Raw genomic sequence first — 19275 nt, forward strand, 5'->3', positions numbered from 1 at the left:
AACAGTTAAACAAGACAATATACCACAACAACTACATCTACATTATATACACAGTTAGCAGGAGAATCATTTTTTATTCTATGAGATCTTTTTAGTACATTACTACAAGTGTACAAAGGCTTGAAAACACGTGTCGACGACAAAAGCTGCCATCTAAACTGAATTGAGTAGGTTGTAACACAGAGGATCCAGATCCAATCAGGGCTCGCGCAGAAACCTCTGGAGGCAACGAAACCCAAGATGCTCAGCGCAGAACCTCTCCAATTCATCGCCTCCGGTGCTCTTGCAAACGTCCTCCTCCATCTCCGCCAGTACTTCGTCCCAATTTCTCGTAAACCCATCGTACCCCCAGAAATAGGACTGTCCATCTTCTACCTTTGATTCTGTAATCGCGTCCAGTATCTCCTGCATCCCCACAATCCGGCGACTTACTTTCCTCCTCGCCTCACGCACCGCCGGGTCCCACCCCGGCACCGAGTCCAGCCTCAGTAGAAGAGCCATCAGGGCCTCGTTCATCCTCAGCTTCTCCCGCTCGTCGCTCCTTATGGCATCCACCGTGTCCTGCCGTTGGATTACTCGTTGGAGTTCATCGGCTGCCGAATCAACGGACGAGATTGTTCTGTGGAGGGTTCGAATCCTGTGGGCACGATAGGCGGATTGAATCTTGGTGGCTGCGGGTGCAGAATTGGGTTGGGTTTGCTGTGGGAGGTGAACGGTGATTGGGATGGGAGCTTCTGTGGAATGGACGGGGACGGCGTTGGTTGTGGAGTTTGATTGGGAGGTAGGGGTAGTTTGGTCATTGTGGAAAGTGTAAGTGACGGTGGTGGAGTAGAAGCTTCCTCTGTGAGAGTGTGTCATTATTTAATTTTTCTTTAGTTTGTGAACAGAGTGAGTAAGAAAGGAATGTGAGAAATAATATTATCGAAGATTGGAAAAGTGATTTTTTGAAATATAAAAGTGTAATGACTAGCAAACAACCGTAGAAGGATGAGGTTTCTTGAATTCTCTTGGCGCGTAATAGACATGGCTGGCGTGTGCACCGTTTTGTTTAGTATGAACCAGCATGTAAGATCTGCTTTTGGCACACGCTAAAAAATCCTCTCTTTTTGGGTCTGATATTTATATTATAATTTATAAAGAAAAGGGAGCAAGAGAATCCCGCTTCAGTTTCTTTAAAATTTTAAAGTTAAACCATGTCATTATTAGACCATGTTTGGCTTGAAAGACCTCAATCTTATAATAATTCCTATATAGCAACCTTTCTCTCTCACTTTAAACTAATAAATTAATCAATTGATTCTTGTTCAATCTAAAATTAATATTGGAGTCATATGATTCAGTACTGTAAATAAACTGTCGCGAATATATGAACTCTAACGTGTTCCCCAGCATGTATTTGACGGTCAGATATATCATTACATCTAATTGTAATAGTCATATATACGTACGCAGGACTCACTTTGTTCGGGAATATATTCAAATTTTGTCCATGATGTTAGTTACCACTAGTACGTAAAAATCAAATATAGACTTTTCATCCTTGGTAGATAGAAACTACCCTACCAAACTTTTATCGAATTTATCGATTAGGCAACAGTTCATTCGGCAGAGTCATGTAGAAAAGCAATACCTAAATCTAATGATGACAAGACACTTAAATGATAAAATGAAGCCATTTTGAAGAATCCAATCCAACACTTGATAGCATCATCAAGGCAATGGAGGAACAATCTTCCCCGAGCAGGTGCCAAACCCAATGGTGTATTCATCTCCCTGCAATGTTCGTACACATATACATATTTCAGTCACAGCATTTTGAAGGATTATTTATGATGCAATCATAACATCAAACAAACTACTCACATCTCAATTCTCAAAGCATAATGCATAATAAACTAACGGACATCTACTCTTTATTTTAACAAATATTCACTAATTGAAGATATTAGTACCTAATTTGCTTTACATTAATTTTCTTCTGTATAACTATTCTCAAACATTTTTTCAACCAGAATCGGACTCTGGTCATGGTCTCTTAAGATCTCTTTTAAGTAGACATCACATGTAATCTAACGGTTTAAGGCATAAGCAAAAGTTGCGACCCACTACTAGTGGTTAAAGTCCTATTTGAAACAAATGAAGTGCTATCAAAATAGTCTAGTTTTTTCCTCTTTTTCTTTTTATCGAAAAGGGGGTTCATTAATTATGAACACTAACTCTGAAAGTGATATATTCATGCACACAGCACAGCTAGAGATATCTATTCTATGATGTGGAAATATATATTGCTGTCATCATCATTCTTTATATTTCCAGGAAAAAGAAAATAATCATTAAAAAATTTCAGGAAAAAAATGAAGAGAGGTCTTAGTGAATCGAGAACCTTGCAAAAACCAGTGATGATAACTTCATCACCATCTTCTAGGAATTTACGGGTCGCCCCTTTCAGTGATATTGTCTTCTGTCCATTCCATGACAACTCTAACAAACATCCCAAGGAATCTGGCTCCTGTTTGAACATACAACACTCAGAATGATTAACCTAAATCAAAACAATAGAAGTGCAAAGCTGAAGCCAGATTCATATGAAATTATCAACACAAAATTATTATTATTATTGACGTCAACACAACAATTATATACATATAAAAGTACTGAAACCATACAGGTCCACTAATGGTTCCAGTTCCCAGGATATCGCCAGGTCTCAAGTTGCAACCGTTAATAGTATGATGAGCTATCTGTTGTGTCAATGTCCAATATCTGTAACATGAGTTTACCAAAATAAATATTAGAGGGAAATTTTGGCCATCATGTAAAAACATATACAAGCGGATTTTAAGACATTCTTAAAAGAAAACATCAAAAAAGCAGCTCGACATAACATATAAGACACCGTTTGTCAAACTGAAGTATGTCTTATATGATTCCAATTTGAGCATATAACCAACCAAAAGAACGCTTGAAGAAATCCAGATTGAGGCAATAGAGAAATAATTGGGTACATAATCTACTATGTAATGGAATTAATGGGTGCTTACAAATGTTTGAAATTACTCTTTGTGACCACAGTTGAATCCTCTACGCCAGCAGGCTTGATTTCAACCTAGCAAGAACATGCATTTAATCATGACCCAAATAATGCTGTAGAAAAACTAGTTGCACATAAGCACTTGTTTAAGATTACAGCTAAATACCTCTAACTGAATGTCATAATTTCTAGAGACTTTTTCAGCCAGATAAGGCAATGGAAGGGGATCCTGCCATTTAAAGCGCACATCATACAGCATAAAAAAGTTATCACAATTTTATTATTTTATTAACTGGTGTTTAGCTTCTGAAGCTATTAAACAATTACGAACCTGTTTGGGAGCAGCACAAGCAAAAGGTTCTAGAGCTTCAAGGCTCACAATCCAAGGAGATATAGTAGTGCCTGAAATATTTTGAAAAGATAAAGTTAGGTAAATCCTGCTATGCTAACCCACATGCTATAACAGCGTCACTGAAAACAGAGAATTCAGACATATATTTATAAAATTAGTTCTTACCAAAACTTTTACCAAGAAATGGCCCAAGAGGAACATATTCCCACGCCTGAATGTCTCTTGCTGTCAAAACCATCATGTGTCAAGCAGCATATAAAATGGATAACAACACCGAGAGACTTAAAACTACGTAAGAAAATGTATACCACTCCAGTCATTCATCAGCACAAGTCCAAAAATATGATCTGCTGCCTCGTTGACATTCACAGGCTTTCCAAGTTCATTTCCTGAACCAACTACAGCAGCCTACAAGCAATCAAGAGAATCCGTGCATAACAAAAAGCAAATGAACAGTTCAGCGAATCATTAGCAAAAAGTAAAAAATAGTAATTTGTTCTATCAAATGTTGAGCAGAACAAAGACAGGTTTTCCTTATTGTAAAACTTTTACCATTTCCAGTTCATAATCTAACTTCAGTGTCGGACCAAAATATGGTGGAGAGGTTCCACTTGGATAGCCTTGACCTCTGTAACCCAAAAAATAAAAAGTAACCATATGAAAAGAATCCTTATAAAACATGATGACTAGTTCAATCTAAAAACTAAACTAGGAAAACATTGTAGTCTATCAAAATGATTGTTTGCCACAAAAAAATGCTTCAGTATCCATCTGTGATCATTTTTCAATTTCTAATCTACTCTAAATAAAATTGATTCAAACTTAAAACTGTCTCATACAGACTTTCCCAGCAGAAAGTGAAGAGGTTACACAGATCCAGGCATATTTTTTCGTGTTGCAAGCAATATAATAGTGATTAAGTCAAGATAGATTGTAGGTAATGCATGATGGAAAATAATTATGTATAATGAAGCTATATATATTAAATTCCCCTACTCTTTCTTTTTTCTGCCGTGTTTGGTAGTTACTGGAAAAAATAACTCAAGGAAAATAACTTTAATCGTACCTACATTTAGTAGGAGGACTGAAAACTCATGCTAAGAAAATAAAGAATAACAAAGCATAGTGAAATGGAGAAGAGGGGATGTGGTGAGAGATAGAAAGAGAAATTGGATCGGAATTTAGAGCGAGAGAGTGAGGGCTGGAGCAAAAGTAAAGTAACGATTCTAATTACATTCCATGATCTTAATTCTCATAAATTATAGTTCAGCTTTTGTCCATGTTTTCCCTGTATGATACCTTTTTCTTTTTTAACCAATTACCAAACAAGACTAACAAAGCATTGAATAAACAAAGAGAAAACAGTGAACATACTAACCTCGGTCGAATAATGTCTGTTCCAGAGATTACAACAGATGATGCTCTCCCATGGTATGCAATGGGAAGGTGAAACCTGGACAACAGTGAAATGACTTCACGAACTTGAACATGTAAATTTTTTCTTTTAAAATGGATGAAAAAGTATAATTTATATAAATAAATATATGTTATATGAACACACACACACACAAAGCCTTAAAATGTAAATAAAAAACAATACCAATTGGGTGGAATTGCATTCTCCGGTCCACGAAACATGGTTCCACAATTCTTTGCATGATGCATTGAGGAAAAGAAATCTGTGTAATCCCCTACGGCAATAGGAAGAAGCAATTCCACCTTGTTCTGAGCAAATGGACCAGTTATAGGTTATGATCACAATTAAAATATCTTCATATCGATCGTGTAATCAAAATAATAATAATAGAATGTAATATATAGAAATATATATATATATATATATATATATATTACCATTGGAACGAGTGCTTTCTGCCTCAAATTTGCATTATCACGTAATTTTGGTTCAGTAGCTGCATCAAAATAATAAATATATAAATTGATATGAGCCTTTCTATAATCTCTAGATTTTCTTTTTTTGTACTATGTATAATTGTAAAATTAAAAAAACTTAAACTGGACAGTATATTAACGCTTAGCTAACATGATAATAGCTTTTGCAGAGTAATTCGAGATTCCTTCCATGCAGGTCGTCCCAATGCCAACAACTTGTTTAGATTAGGCTACCAAGGGAAAAAAGGAAAACTCAAAATCAACAAATAAACTTGGAGTGGAAAACGAAACTCCATTTTGCATTTAAGTGGCTAAGAAACCAAATAGTAATTTCCATTGTTGATTTAACTTAATACTAATACAACAGCACCATTACCCAAATTATAATACACGAAAAGCATATATTGCGAGATTAACCAAACAAACCTGCTGAAAACAATCGGAGTTCTTGAGAATCGGACCATCGAATAGACCAGCGGAGGCGATCTCGGAGAGGTCGAGGACGTAGTCACCGATTGCTACGCCCGGTCGAGGAGCTGAACTTGGCTCAGGCTTGAATACTCCAAATGGAAGATTCTGTATGGGGAAGTGAGAATTGGGAAGAACATCGATGAAGGACTTCAGAGCCATGGGGTTGGTTGATGGTTCTCGGGGAAACGGCGTCGTATGCCGGTGAAGTGAGCAGTGATGAGTGAGTGTAACTAATCTGTGTGGTGTTTGGAGTATTTTTATACTAATAATATTTGTGCTATTCTTTTTTTCTTCAGGGGAGGTTGTTGTGCTTGTTACAGACCCTCGTGTACACCAATAATTTCTATCTTCTCACTTCAGTAAAATGACGAAAATGCTCCTATAAAACTTTAATAGCTACATTAATTTCGTATTAATAGCTACATTTCTAAAGTCGGGAATTACACCATTATAGCTTTCCAAAAAAAAAATTACAACATTATTTCTAGAAAGACGTAATAAAAAAAAAATACAAAAATAGATTGCAGATATAAAAGTTCATTAGAATATAATAAAAGTTTTGAAAAATTTTACTATGCACCCTTTTCAAATATGTATATTGATGTATTCTAATCTGTTTTGGTATTTAGAAAAAAAATTACTCTAAATTATTTTATGGTTGTATACTTTATAGTTATTTAATACATTTTACAAAATTTTAATTTTAACACGTGAAAAATAAAATTTAAAAAAAATTATTTTTTTATTTTATACGAGTGTGAAATAAATGGTTTAAATATTGATTTCTAAATTTTAAATTATTTCGAACAAAGTATAAAGTATAAATATGATTATAAAAAAGTTAAACCGAAAAATTCTTTAAAATGTCAAAAATAGTTAGGGAAGAAGCCTAAAGTTTATAAATTTTTATAAGGGCTATTTGGTGTACAATGATACTTTTGGTATTACGTCAGTGGCAAAACAAAGGATAGGCATTTTTGCCTCCAGTGGTCGAGTCATTTCCTTTTCGTTTATCACTATTTTAAATTTTAATTTTAATTTTAATTGTTCTTCAATCTTCATTCTCATAATTTTGGCTTCAAAATTATTGACGTCAGCATAACTATCCCGATAAAATGAACATGTTCTTTTGATTCTATTAATTACAAAAAAAAAAAGCTTGTGATTAGTTTTTTAAAAAAAAAAAGTTAAATTAGAGATAAAGATGTCAAACATCTAAAAAATAGTTTTAAAAATTATATGAAATTTGAAATTTGATAAAAAAAAGTTATAAAGATATGGTACTTATAAGTTTGTCACTCTTATATAATATTTTTCACATTTAAAGTTTTTTATGGTATTTGATTTATATTTTTGTTTTTAGCTCAATTATTGTTATTTTTTTATTATTATTATTATTTTACATTTGCATTTTAGGATTTTTATTTTTTTTTTATTTTTTTCTTGAACTCTAATATTTTTAGCGAGTTTGTGGGTTTTGTGTTTGCTTGGGCTATTATTTAATCATTTCTGGGTTTGTTTGGTACGCTATATTACATTGTATCGTATTGTATAGTATTATATTGAATTGTATAATTTATACAATATTTTTATGTAAAACTATATGTGTTATTAACTTTTATAGATACCTAAATATATAATATTTTAGTATAAAATAAAGTTTAATATAATATTATATAAAAATATAATATATAATCTAATACAATACACTACAATACGACATAATACGACGTTCCAAACGAGTCCAGAGTGTATAATTTTAACTCACCCCTATTTTTTTGTTTTTTATATATGATTTCTTTCTCTCTTTTATTTTTTTGGTTATTTTTTTTATAGTTTTTATTGCGTTTTTTCTCCTTGATTTTCTTTGTTTCTTTTTTTCTTTTTGATTTTTATTTTTGATTCTCTTTGTTATTTTTGCTCTGTATTGTATGTTTAAATCAACTCTGATTTTTGAGCAAGCAAATATAAAATTAACTAGAATAGAGAATGAAGTTAGAAATTTGGTTATTAGGTATTGATATAAAATTTATTTGTTCGAAACTGGTTTTTAAAGTTAGTATCGTTTTTAAAGTTTAGTTATTAGGCATTGTGTATTTTTCATTATGTTTTGATAAAATTACTTTTTTTCTGCCTCTTTTAATGAAATAATTAGTTTATTTTAATGTTGATGGAACTGGTTTTTAAAATTAGTATTGTTTTTAGATTATATTTATTTTCATTATCTTGTTGATGAAACTGATTTTTTTTATGTTTCTTTTAATGAAATTATTAGTTATCTTTAATGTTGAGAAACTGGTTTTTAAAGTTTGTATCCTTTTCATATTATAATTTTTTGTATTGTGCTTTTTTTTCTAGTATAATATTGGTAAAACTAGTTTTTTTTTTTTTGTTACTTTTAATGTTAGTGAAACTTCTTTTTGAAGTTGGTATACGTTTTTACATTATTATTATTTTTTTATAAAACTTGTTTTAGTTTGTGATTCTCTTGGAGATATTTACTCTACACTGAATGCTTAAATTTTTGAGCAAACAACTAAGAGATTTAATGTCAAAATAGAGTATGAAGTTAGAAATTTAAGTATTAGGTATTTATATAAATTTGGGGTGCGTTTGGTAACACTTTTTTAATCAGTTTTTTGTTTTTAAAAGTAGAAAAGTGAAAATATTTTTTAAAATCATGTTCTATACAACTGTTTTTACTTTTCAATTTTTTAATTAAGAATCTAAATTTTAAAAACAAAAAAAAATCACTTTTAAAATTTTATTTGAAGACTATATATAATGCTTTAAAGACGAGTATCCACTATTCCCAACAACTATTCTTCCATAATTGATTACATCAGCACTATAGCACTACATGATAGGTGAACAAATGTACTCTGTAACCACAGACTGAGTTCAGGTCTCCTTGAAAAATGTACGGAGGTTACCTTGTCATTAGATTAAAACATAATTGCCATTTCAGGAAAAAAAAAAAAAAAAGCATTAAATTTGTCAATTAAATTGCTATTCTCATATTCATATGGTCACTCGCTCACTCACTTAATTTGATAGTTGAAAAGTGCTTAATTTCATCAGCAAGATACCCGCGCATGGTAGGTGGCTACCTTAACTTCAGTCATTACTCTCAACTACCCGCCTTTATTCTTTATTCTTTTTTAATTATTATTTTTATTTAAAAAAAAAATCATCTTTTATTAAACGGAGCAATATCTAAAGAAACACAATTCTCCTTTAACATATAAGATCAACTAATAAACGATAACAAAATGCGCAACTCGATGGCTTGACAAAAAACAAAAAAAACATATATTATGAAGTAAATGCAATATAATATATATACCTTACGATCCTCAATAATCAACACAAACGGAGAGCCCATCCACAAGTGCTTCGAATAGACTCCACCACCACCAAGCTATCAGTTTCCACCGTGGCTAAGGAATATTTGTCCGATTTCAGCCAAGTACTCAAAGTCTCTTTAACAATCATGGCTTCATCTGATTCCACCCTCCCCACTTTACACCGAGTTTGAGCCACCGTTAACTTCCCAACCATGTCTTGAACAATAAAGTCAAAACCAAACTTTCATTCTTCTTCAAATAGAGTCGCATGGACATATATATATCGTGACGCTTGAAACTAGTTTCGTCCAAAAAGCTCATTTCCATCACCTGCCGTTAGCCGACATAATAGAGAAATATTTCCCAATACCTTGAGATTTAACCTATTGATCAAGACTAAAATCAATAAACGTACTCGTACATAACCTCCAATGCACCCCTTCTCCGTTGGTTCCAACCCACGTCATTTTTGGAAGACCAAATCCCACAACACCATTAAGACCCGACATAATCTACTCCCATCAACCCTATATTTAAAAGAGTGACTATGATTACGTTAAATATGTAACTACGGTGGTTACACAAATTTTGACAATTGGATCATTATGGAATGATTATGATTATTAATTAAGAAATTAATATATTACTTGTAACATGAAATTACGTTTTATTTCCTTATAAAATACTAATTAAAATTAATTAATTTAAAAATGTAATTTAATTATATAATTACTAATTATTTTTTGTAATTAGTTATTAAATAAAGTTCTTTTAGCAATTAATTTTTTTTTACGTTCAAATTATTAATATGTTTACAACAAAATTTCAGAATAATTCAAAAAATTTAAACATACCACCTTAATTAAAAAAAAATAAAATTAATACTGATAATTTTTTTAACATCTCACAAAAAAATAAAAATAACATTTTATCTTTCCCCATTACATATTTTTCTTCTTTTTCTCTTAATACAGTAGCCTAACTTCACTAAATAACTTCTTCTTGCTCTTGAATTCTCAAATTCAACCTCTAAGATCTTTCTTCTGAATTCCTAGACTCAATCCTTAAGATTATTCCCATCATTCAACAGATCTGTATATGTTATTGTTTCAATGAACTAGCACGACAAACAAATGGGTAAATTGGGTTATGGTTGACTGGCATAGAATAACGAAAGAATGTGCGCCAACTTCTAAGATCTTTCTTCTTAGTTCCTATACCCAGCCCTTAAGATGATTCCCATCGTTCACGACCTTGAACAAATCAGTAAATAGTTATTATTGTTTCAATGAACTTTAGCGCAACAAATAGATGGGTAAATTGGCTTATGGTTGGCTAGCGTAGTCAATGAAAGAATGTGCGCCAAGCCAACCACTCAATGCGACAAATTAATTTATTATCTTATTCTCATATTTTTAAAATAACTTATTTTGGCATAAATTTTATTGATTTTATTATGCTTTTGAAATAATAAATTTAAACATTCCTCTTCTTCTATATTATTATTTGTTTAAGATTTGTTTGTTGTTTTTAATCTTCATGTTATTGAAATCATACTACATGTATATAGTAACAGGTCTATTTGACATTTAACAACTAAAAACTAACAAAATGAGTACTTACGATTATAGAGGTTGAGGAGTTTAATTCTAATTTTTTCATTGATCGTGCCAAACTTTAAAATTCAGAAAATTTGGCAGCAAATTACCTTAATATTTATGGTAATTAGGCAAAATTCTTATGAAGAACATGAGAATTAGAATATATAACTGTAATTACTCAATTATCTCTAATTAAATAATAATTGTGTAATTATATAAACAGATAAACACATTAAATTGAGTAATTATTTTATATTATTCCAAAATTTAATTAGCCACTGATTTTCCAAACACACCATATATAAGTGTTAATATAGAAAATATCTTAAATAAAAATTTTGCTTCTTGGAAAGTTATTCTGCCTTGGGTGTTTAGCTTAATAGTTTGAGAAATTTGGTAATTTGCTGTAAGAAGTCAGCAATAGTATGAAATTATTAATATCTTAAGTCCATTTTATTATGATTGAAAAGAATGTTTAGAACCTACCCTTTCAAAAAGATTTTAGATTATTCTCATATAAAATGATATATTATTTGCAGTAATATTTTTTGTAGACCTAAAAAAAATATACTAAACAAGAAAATGTGGAGCATTACCATCCCATAAAAATATTATATATACAAACCAACCAGCACCTTTGATTAATATCAATGAGGATTATTCTAAGTGGATAAATAAACTAAACTCTTATTATATATGTCTAAAAGGATATTTTAATAACTACTTAAAAATAATAAAATAAATTATAAAAATATAGTTGCATAAATTTTAAATATTTTTACAGTTTTTAATATTTTATTTATAGAAAATACAAATTTTTTATGTTTTTAATATTATTTTATATTATACTTTTATTATTGTATTGTTATTAATTTTTTATATTTTTTTTCTTATTTGTGTGTATTGTTTTTCGGGTAAATACCATTTTGGATTCTGTATTTTGTAAAAGTTATTAATTGGACCCTCTATTTTGTTAAATGACAAAATAGACCCTGTATTTTCTAAAATTGTACAAATAGGACCCTGAATTGATTTTTTGTCAAAGTAAAACTTAATATTAATATGATTTAGAGATGTTGTGATAAAATTAGTTACATTTTCTGTATCTGTTCGTGTTAGAAATTATCTTAAAATTGGTTATATTAAAAAATAAAATTATTAAAAATTGAGTTCAAGGTCTCATTTTTACCATTTTAAAAAATATAGAGTCTATTTTATCATTTAATAAAACAAAAAGTCCAATTAATAATTTTTACAAAATACAAAGTCTAAACTAGTATTTAGCTTATATGTACTCCATATTTATTATTTGCATTTAGAAGTGTAAAAGTTTTTCCAAATATCATTTTGTGTAATTTTTTTTTAAAAAAATATAATGTAAATGGGCCTGGACAAGCGAATAAAGCCCAAACCTGTAGGAGAAAAAGAAAGACCACAATCGGCATATATTCTTCTCCCCGCCATGATCTACATTCTACAGGATTCATCTCTATTTCCCTCCATCTACAGCTACAACACAATCACCAGCGTTCTCCCCTTTCAACTCCATAAACCCTAGAATTTGAATCTACCGTAGAGAGTCCTCACAATTTCACAGGCCCTGAACAAACCTAAATTTAGCTCTACCTATATTTCTCGGCTTCTCTAGGGCTCTTCCGTTGATTCGCTTACTTAATTTCGGTCATCAGAAAGGTACATAACTAAATTATAAGTGTTTGTTTGCTTATTTATATTGGTTAATCTTTTAGCCCTTTCTTTTTCCTTCAATCCTTTACTGATTATGAGAGAAAAAAAATATGAATAGGAGGGGTAAAATGTCGATGGATCTGATACTGAAGCCAACGTGTAGTGGATGTGGATCGCCGACGGATTTGTACGGAAGTAATTGCAAGCACCTGACTTTGTGCTTGACATGTGGGAAGAAAAAGGCTGAGAGCCGCGCCACATGCCCTGAGTGTGGCGCCACTGTTACCCGTTTAATAAGAGTACGCTTTCTATTTATTTTTCTTATGTTACCCAATATGCTCACGAATTCACCTGGGTTGTCTTTACAATGTAAAATTAGCCCTTTCATAGTCTTGGCTATTGTTTTCTTGGACAAGCGGTCGTCGTTTTGCAACCCTAAATTTACACTATGCGATCATCTCACCTATTTTTTTTTACTGTGTGTGCGACCACGCGACTATCACAGTTTAAATTCAATGTGGTTATTTTGCAAATTTTACACTAGTTTGTCAAATTTCTCTTGTATTTAGGAACTTGTTTGTTGGATTAAGTTTTCTACTGAGACAGAACTTATCTTCAATCTAAATAAACATGGCAATGTATCTGAACCCCGGTGCTTTCCAGATGGTTTATGGAAGTTATACATTGTCATGAGTTATAATTTCATTTTTTTTATTATTGCAGTATATTGTGAGTTTTGTTGTGTTTATTTATACTTTTTTGGGGCCACAGGTTTATCCATTTCTTGGTCGTTTCCGTGCCAGGAATATAATGTTCGAGCCAGTACCAGCAATGACAAGAACTACTTTATTGGTAGATTTGTGACTGGCTTGCCCAGCTTTTCAAAAAAGAAAAACGCTGAAAACAGATGGTCTCTCCAAAAAGATGGATTGCAGGGACGCCAGCTTACTGATACCTTGCGGGTACTGGATCTTCTCTACTTAGTAGTCACTGGCTACTTATTTACCGTTTGTAGTTATGGAGATTGTTAGACTGCCATGGACTTGGAATAATTTTCTTCTTAACTTATAATCTGGAAAATAGAAGCGTTCTTGATTGTATAAATATATATATAGATATATGTATGTATGTATTGTGGATTAAGTGGTTGATTGTTAGCATCTGAGCAAGTTTGGATTTGTTTATCAATTTCTTTAAAAGTGGTCATGTCATGGTTAATGTCAATGTGGAACTTATTTTAATGTACTTACTTACCGAGCTAGAGCAAGCTAGCAACTGAACACTTTAAAGATTATCGTGGAGTATAATTTATTCACCTATATTTGTTTAACATCTATATCTATAGCCCTTTGTCAGTGTGATTATTGTTGTCTTCCTTTCAAAGTTGGGATTTCCATTATACTATTGTCTGCCATTTTTTTTGAATACACCTGTATTTGTTTAACATCTATACCTATAACCCTTGTCAGTGCGATTACGTTGTCTTCCTTTAAAAGTTGGATTTCTGTTACCCTATTGTCTGCCATATTTTTTCTTTCTTTTAATATCTGTATCTGTTTGGGCTTCTCACATAATAAAGTAATAAATTTCTTTAAATAGGAGAAGTACAAGAATAAACCTTGGCTTTTGGAGGATGAAACAGGGCAATTTCAATTCCAGGGTCATCTTGAAGGTGCACAATCAGCAACTTACTACCTGCTGATGTTGCAGGGGAAAGAGTTTTCTGCTATTCCTGCTGGCTCTTGGTATTATGCTCTTTGATCGGATCTGGTTCTTACATATTAGTGCTATTTTGTTTTTCTCCCTCTTTATTTGGAGGCAATATTGAATTCCATCATTTGATAGGTAGAAGCAACGGACAACTGAACCTCATCTATCTAACTTTGTTTTTTCTGTAGTTATTATTAAATTTTTGGTTTCTATAATATTATCATCAGTTATGGTGATGATATATGTTTAACTTATATATTTCTTAGGTACAATTTTAACAAGGTTGCACAGTATAAGCAACTTACTCTGGAGGAAGCAGAAGAGAAGATGAAAAATAGGAAAAAGACTGCTGATGGCTATCAAAGATGGATGATGAAAGCAGCAAACAATGGACCTGCCGCATTTGGTGAAGTGGATAAGTTTGACGACAAGGAAAGTGGTGCGGCTGGTGGGAGGGGGCGAAAGAAAACTTCAGGTGATGAGGGTGAAGGAAATGTCTCAGACAAAGGAGATGAGGATGAAGAAGAGGAAGCAGCCAGGAAGAATAGGCTTGGTTTGAATAAAAGAGCTGGCGAGGATGATGATGATGAAGGTCAAAGGGGAGGTGATCTTGATTTGGATGATGATGATGTAGAGAAAGGTAATAGTTTCTCTAATTGAGACCTTGCTCATTTTTTTAAAGAGTGTTGCTGTCACCGCTGGTGAGTGACCTTTGTGTTTAATGCAGATATTCTATTAGTATTTCTAGAGTTTGGAACTGAACTTTAACTTGCTTCACAAGTATAGACCATGAAATTGATTCTGTTTCTTTTGAAGCTTTAATTTTAAATTCTTTTAGCCTTTATTTTTATTTTCATCCTTTTTCTACTAGCACGCAAGATAATATATACTTTGTAATTCTATCTTTACATATGTTGCAGGTGATGATTGGGAGCATGAAGAAATTTTCACCGATGATGATGAAGCAGTTGGTAATGATCCAGAGGAAAGGGAGGATCTGGCACCTGAAGTTCCAGCTCCCCCAGAAATTAAGCAGGTTTGCTTCTGATACCAGTTTCACACGTTTATCTTAATTCTTTAGCTTTGGGGTATGCTACTATTTGTATTGAGGATATAATCTAAACTAAATGCAAAATTTGAGCACTGATGCGTGCGATGTCTGTAACATGATTTTGTAGGATGAAGATGATGAGGATGATGATAATGAAGAAGAGGGTGGACTAAGTAAATCAGGGAAAGAGTTGAAGAAGCTGCTAGGGCGGACTAGTGGCCTGAATGATTCGGATGCAGATGATGATGACGATGATGAGGATGTAAGCTGTGTTAATTTTCTGTACTTTTTTACTTTTGTTTTGGGGCATTCAAAAAATTGATAAATTGCTAAATTGAAAATTTGAGTTTATAAATTGCATTGCTGTTTTATTATTATTTTTATTAAAGAAACTGCAAATAAGACTTGGGGTCCAATAAACTTTAAGGAGGAATTTTTTGTTTTAATACGAGTACCCCTTTTCTGGCTTGCCTAGATGGACGATGACATTAATGTCTCACCTACGGTGGCTACAAAGCAGAAGGATGGACCTAAAGAAGAACCTGCTGAGATTAGTCCCGTAAAATCAACACCTTCTGCCTCCGCTAAAGGAGCCCCATCAAACTCTAAGTCTGCCAAAGGAAAGAGAAAACTAAATGGTGATGATGCCAAACCATCTAACGGTGCACCCCCAAAGAAGGTGAAGACAGAAAATGTATGCCTTTGTGATCAAAGAGAGTTCTTTTATATACATATCAAACTCTGCTTTTTGTAAGCGATGAACTCTCCTGATCTTATAAGGCTCAACAGTAGTAGTTTACTTAGTCCTTTTATAATGTTACTACAGGAACAAAAATCTTCTGAACCTGCAGCTGCTTCTAAAAGTAATGTGCCTTCAAAAGGCGCACCGGCAGTCTCTAAAGCCAGTGGATCATCTTCTGCCGGACCTGTTACTGAAGAAGAAATTAGGGCTGTTTTAGTGCAGAAAACACCAGTGACAACTCAGGATCTTGTTGCCAAATTCAAAGCGAGACTCAAATCTCCTGAGGTACACTTTTCTCGTGTTTTCTTCTTTTTTTTTTTTTACCAAGTCTTCCAACTCCTGGTTTGCTGTGGTTTCCAGCAATGTTCCTGGAATCTTCAAGGCATTTAAGAGCCTTTAGTGAAGAGAGGGGGATTTCGAGAGAAATACACCAATAATATTTTATATCATAAGCATTGCAATTTGTGGATATATATATCTACATATGTATAATAATAATGACTATATAAACAACCACCTACTCTTTCTTCAAATACTGCCAAATAAAAAAGTTGGCCAAGTTTTGTTTTGGGTTCTAGCTTTGCTAGCCTAGGAGGGAGAGAGGATAAATGGGAATGAGGGACCTTAGTAAAGGAAGATAGAGAGGAAAGAGGAGAGCATTTTTCTCTTGTTACCTGTTCTTCATTTACAAAATACCGTAGACGGATGGAATATACTGATTTTTCATTGGAAGAAAGATACTAGAGTAGAAAGATTTTGGAGGGAAAATGTCTAATGCATCCAAAATAGAATAGAGAATCGGTGGTACTCTACTCATTGACTCTTCGTGTTTATTTGCAGGATAAAAGTGCTTTTGCGGAAATTCTTAGGAGAATTTCTAAGATACAAAAGACCAATGGATCTAATTTCGTTGTGCTGAGGGAGAAGTGATGAACTTTTTTCTCCACATTTATCATAGGGGTGATCACCGATAACACAGTGTCTTGAAGAAATAGTACTCGTGCACATTTCAAATTTGCCTATTTGTCTCCCTTTCCATCAGTACTGTATAACTTCAAAACTACCATTTTACGTGTAAGTCAAAAGTCCTGCCGAGAATAAATAACAACACATATTTAGATATTACATCATGATTATTGTTGTTTTTGCAAATCTGAGCTTGGTCAAGTTTTGTGACAGTTCGTACGTAGAGATTTTGTCTTTCATTTGACCTACATTATTTAGCCCATAAGAGTATATAATCTTAAAAATACGGAATTCATTTCACTCTTTAGAGTTACACTAGTACGAATAAAATGCTCAAATTGATGAAACTATATGCTAATACCAGCACAATAGATAGCATACAACAGGTAATCCACTAAATAAATACAGCACTATAAACTAGTGGTTGGTGAGGAGAATGCAGAGTAATCCAGCTGCGAATATGAGAAGGGTGCTTGCGGTTGATTGGGCCGAAGCAGATGGAGTTGAGGGCCCATCAGCCAAAGCAGTTTGATGCTCCTCTGATGCAGTGACTTGAAGAATTCCAGGCCCAGTAATTTGGTAGGGAAGAACCTCCACGTGTAATTTGAGACCCTTTTTGCAATGCTCAGAGTTGCTACTGGCAAAGTAGCGTAAACCTTCAGCTTCCAGGGAGATGGTATCCAGACCGTCCGTGTACATTTTGATAGGGTTACTCAGATCACATGCCTCGTATTCCTCCTTGCTTCGCAGCTCAGCTACACTACCGTGTGCTGCGGAGTAGGCGAACCCGTGTTACAACAAACTCGTGTTACATTCTTTGACTGGTGGATGGGACACCCATTAAAATAAAAATTAATAAAAGGTGATTATATTCTTTTTCTTTATATGTTAGTGGGCCAATTCTTCTGTTCTTCTTGATATGGGAAAAGCAATGGATTGGATGTGATACTCCATAATAGTACTCCCCAATCCAAAAGATATTACTTACTTACCAAGATTTCAAAAAAGATAAAAAAGTCCTCACCATAAAATATGATTTTATCTATAGAAAAAAGAAAGAAAGAAAACTCACCAATAAAATTGATTTTAACAATTAAGAAAAAAATATTAATTAACTGAGCTCACAAAAACTTCATTTAAACCACCTGCAATTTGTTTTTGTCTCTGCCTTTTTCTTCTCTATTTCTTTTTATTTGATTAAAATTAACTAAGAATTTTTATCAATAAAAAACTACTACGAATGAATCTAAATTTTGAAGAGAAAAGTGGATAATTCTTATTTTCAAACAATAAAACCTTAACATAAAAAATTGAACTTGGCATTTGTTCATACTTTCTCTAAAGCCATTTACTGAACTAGAATTTTTTTTCCTTTTTTAACAAATACCAAACTTGTACAACAGTACAAACAAATAAATGCAGTACAGATTCGGTGTAAAATTAATGTGATATTTGATATGGCCGGGTAATAAATTAAGATTGAAAATAAAGTTGGTAAAGAGAAGAAACTGAGTTAGTAGTGTTAGTGTTAGTGTACTCACAGATTTGATCTCCAACCCTAAAGGTTTTGCCGGAAGCCCAGGTAGCGATGTCGTGAGATGCATCCCAGCCACGGTCTCCTCCAACCACATGGTGAACTTGGGCTTCCGCCCATTTTCCTCCGAGACTCATTGTTATCGCTACCATAACCACCCCCAAAACCACCATTTTCTGGACTTCTCCCATTGAACTAATACAATAACTACGGCCCTGCACTCGACACTACCTCACGAATCACGATTCCCTTTCTTTAGAGAGAGACAGTTAGAGAGGATATAGAGGGAATAATGTATATGAATAATGTATATATATAATAATAAATAAAAAGTGATGGCAAAAGCGAAAGGGCGCCTATTGTGTTTATTATGTTGATGCAGAGAGGAGAGGGACAAAATTACATGAGAACATAAAAGAAAGAGCAAAACGGGTGATCATACAACTTTCCACGTAGTTTCCTTTTTAACCTTTACCCAACCAAACGAACTACCGGACTGGTAGGTTCGGTAAGAATCTTCCTTCAGGCCCAGCTTAGGCCCACTTTGTCATTTCGAAATCTATCAATTTTGTAATATATCCATCGGAAATAGCCAATATTATTATTAATATTCACTACTTAGTAGGGATGACAATTTAGATCACGACACGCGGACATCAATAGGATTCTAGATTTTACGGGCTCGACAAGATAAGGATATTATGCGGGTTGTTCGTATTTTATGAATTTTTCCATGTAAAATAAATTTAAGAACTCCATGTAAGAACTCAACACGATACTTAAGTACTTACATTACATACGGATTAATTGGTTCTCTTTACCTTAGTAGGTACCTCAAATTTGATTAATTATCACAAAACAACAACTTACAGAGTCTTACACACATGAAAT

At 32.9% G+C, this 19275-nt stretch overlaps 4 protein-coding genes across 5 annotated transcripts; 1 reads left to right on the top strand and 3 right to left on the bottom strand.

Moving 5' to 3' along the window:
• Positions 1-20: 20 nt before the first annotated feature.
• Positions 21-858, bottom strand: LOC115707371 (BAG family molecular chaperone regulator 5, mitochondrial). The gene has a single exon (XM_030635316.2). The coding sequence runs from the start codon at positions 856-858 to the stop codon at positions 199-201; it is 660 nt and encodes a 219-aa protein (XP_030491176.2). The 3' UTR covers positions 21-198.
• A 655-nt stretch (positions 859-1513) lies between these two features.
• LOC115707370 (fumarylacetoacetase) lies at positions 1514-6165 on the bottom strand. Its single transcript, XM_030635315.2, has 14 exons — positions 5703-6165; positions 5428-5506; positions 5238-5296; positions 4984-5108; positions 4762-4836; positions 3936-4011; positions 3692-3791; positions 3549-3608; positions 3363-3433; positions 3198-3260; positions 3042-3106; positions 2667-2763; positions 2384-2509; positions 1514-1773 (listed from the first exon to the last, which is right to left on the bottom strand). The coding sequence occupies exons 1-14, from the start codon at positions 5904-5906 to the stop codon at positions 1711-1713; spliced, it is 1263 nt and encodes a 420-aa protein (XP_030491175.1). The 5' UTR covers positions 5907-6165; the 3' UTR covers positions 1514-1710.
• A 5956-nt stretch (positions 6166-12121) lies between these two features.
• LOC115707373 (transcription initiation factor IIF subunit alpha) lies at positions 12122-17036 on the top strand. Of its 2 annotated transcripts, none has more exons than XM_030635320.2 (10): positions 12122-12387; positions 12500-12680; positions 13185-13343; positions 13981-14126; positions 14358-14731; positions 15012-15127; positions 15270-15404; positions 15618-15821; positions 15969-16169; positions 16725-17036. In XM_030635320.2, the coding sequence occupies exons 2-10, from the start codon at positions 12510-12512 to the stop codon at positions 16812-16814; spliced, it is 1596 nt and encodes a 531-aa protein (XP_030491180.1). In that variant the 5' UTR covers positions 12122-12387; positions 12500-12509; the 3' UTR covers positions 16815-17036. The 2 variants fall into 2 exon arrangements, with proteins under 2 accessions (XP_030491180.1, XP_030491179.1); XM_030635319.2 differs by having other exon boundaries at positions 12131-12387; positions 15618-15836.
• An 84-nt stretch (positions 17037-17120) lies between these two features.
• Positions 17121-18813, bottom strand: LOC115707374 (mavicyanin). The gene is made up of 2 exons (XM_030635322.2): positions 18392-18813; positions 17121-17620 (listed from the first exon to the last, which is right to left on the bottom strand). The coding sequence occupies exons 1-2, from the start codon at positions 18573-18575 to the stop codon at positions 17268-17270; spliced, it is 537 nt and encodes a 178-aa protein (XP_030491182.1). The 5' UTR covers positions 18576-18813; the 3' UTR covers positions 17121-17267.
• Positions 18814-19275: the final 462 nt, after the last annotated feature.

The sequence above is a fragment of the Cannabis sativa genome, chromosome 1, assembly GCF_029168945.1.
Source record: "Cannabis sativa cultivar Pink pepper isolate KNU-18-1 chromosome 1, ASM2916894v1, whole genome shotgun sequence".
Lineage (NCBI taxonomy): Eukaryota > Viridiplantae > Streptophyta > Magnoliopsida > Rosales > Cannabaceae > Cannabis > Cannabis sativa.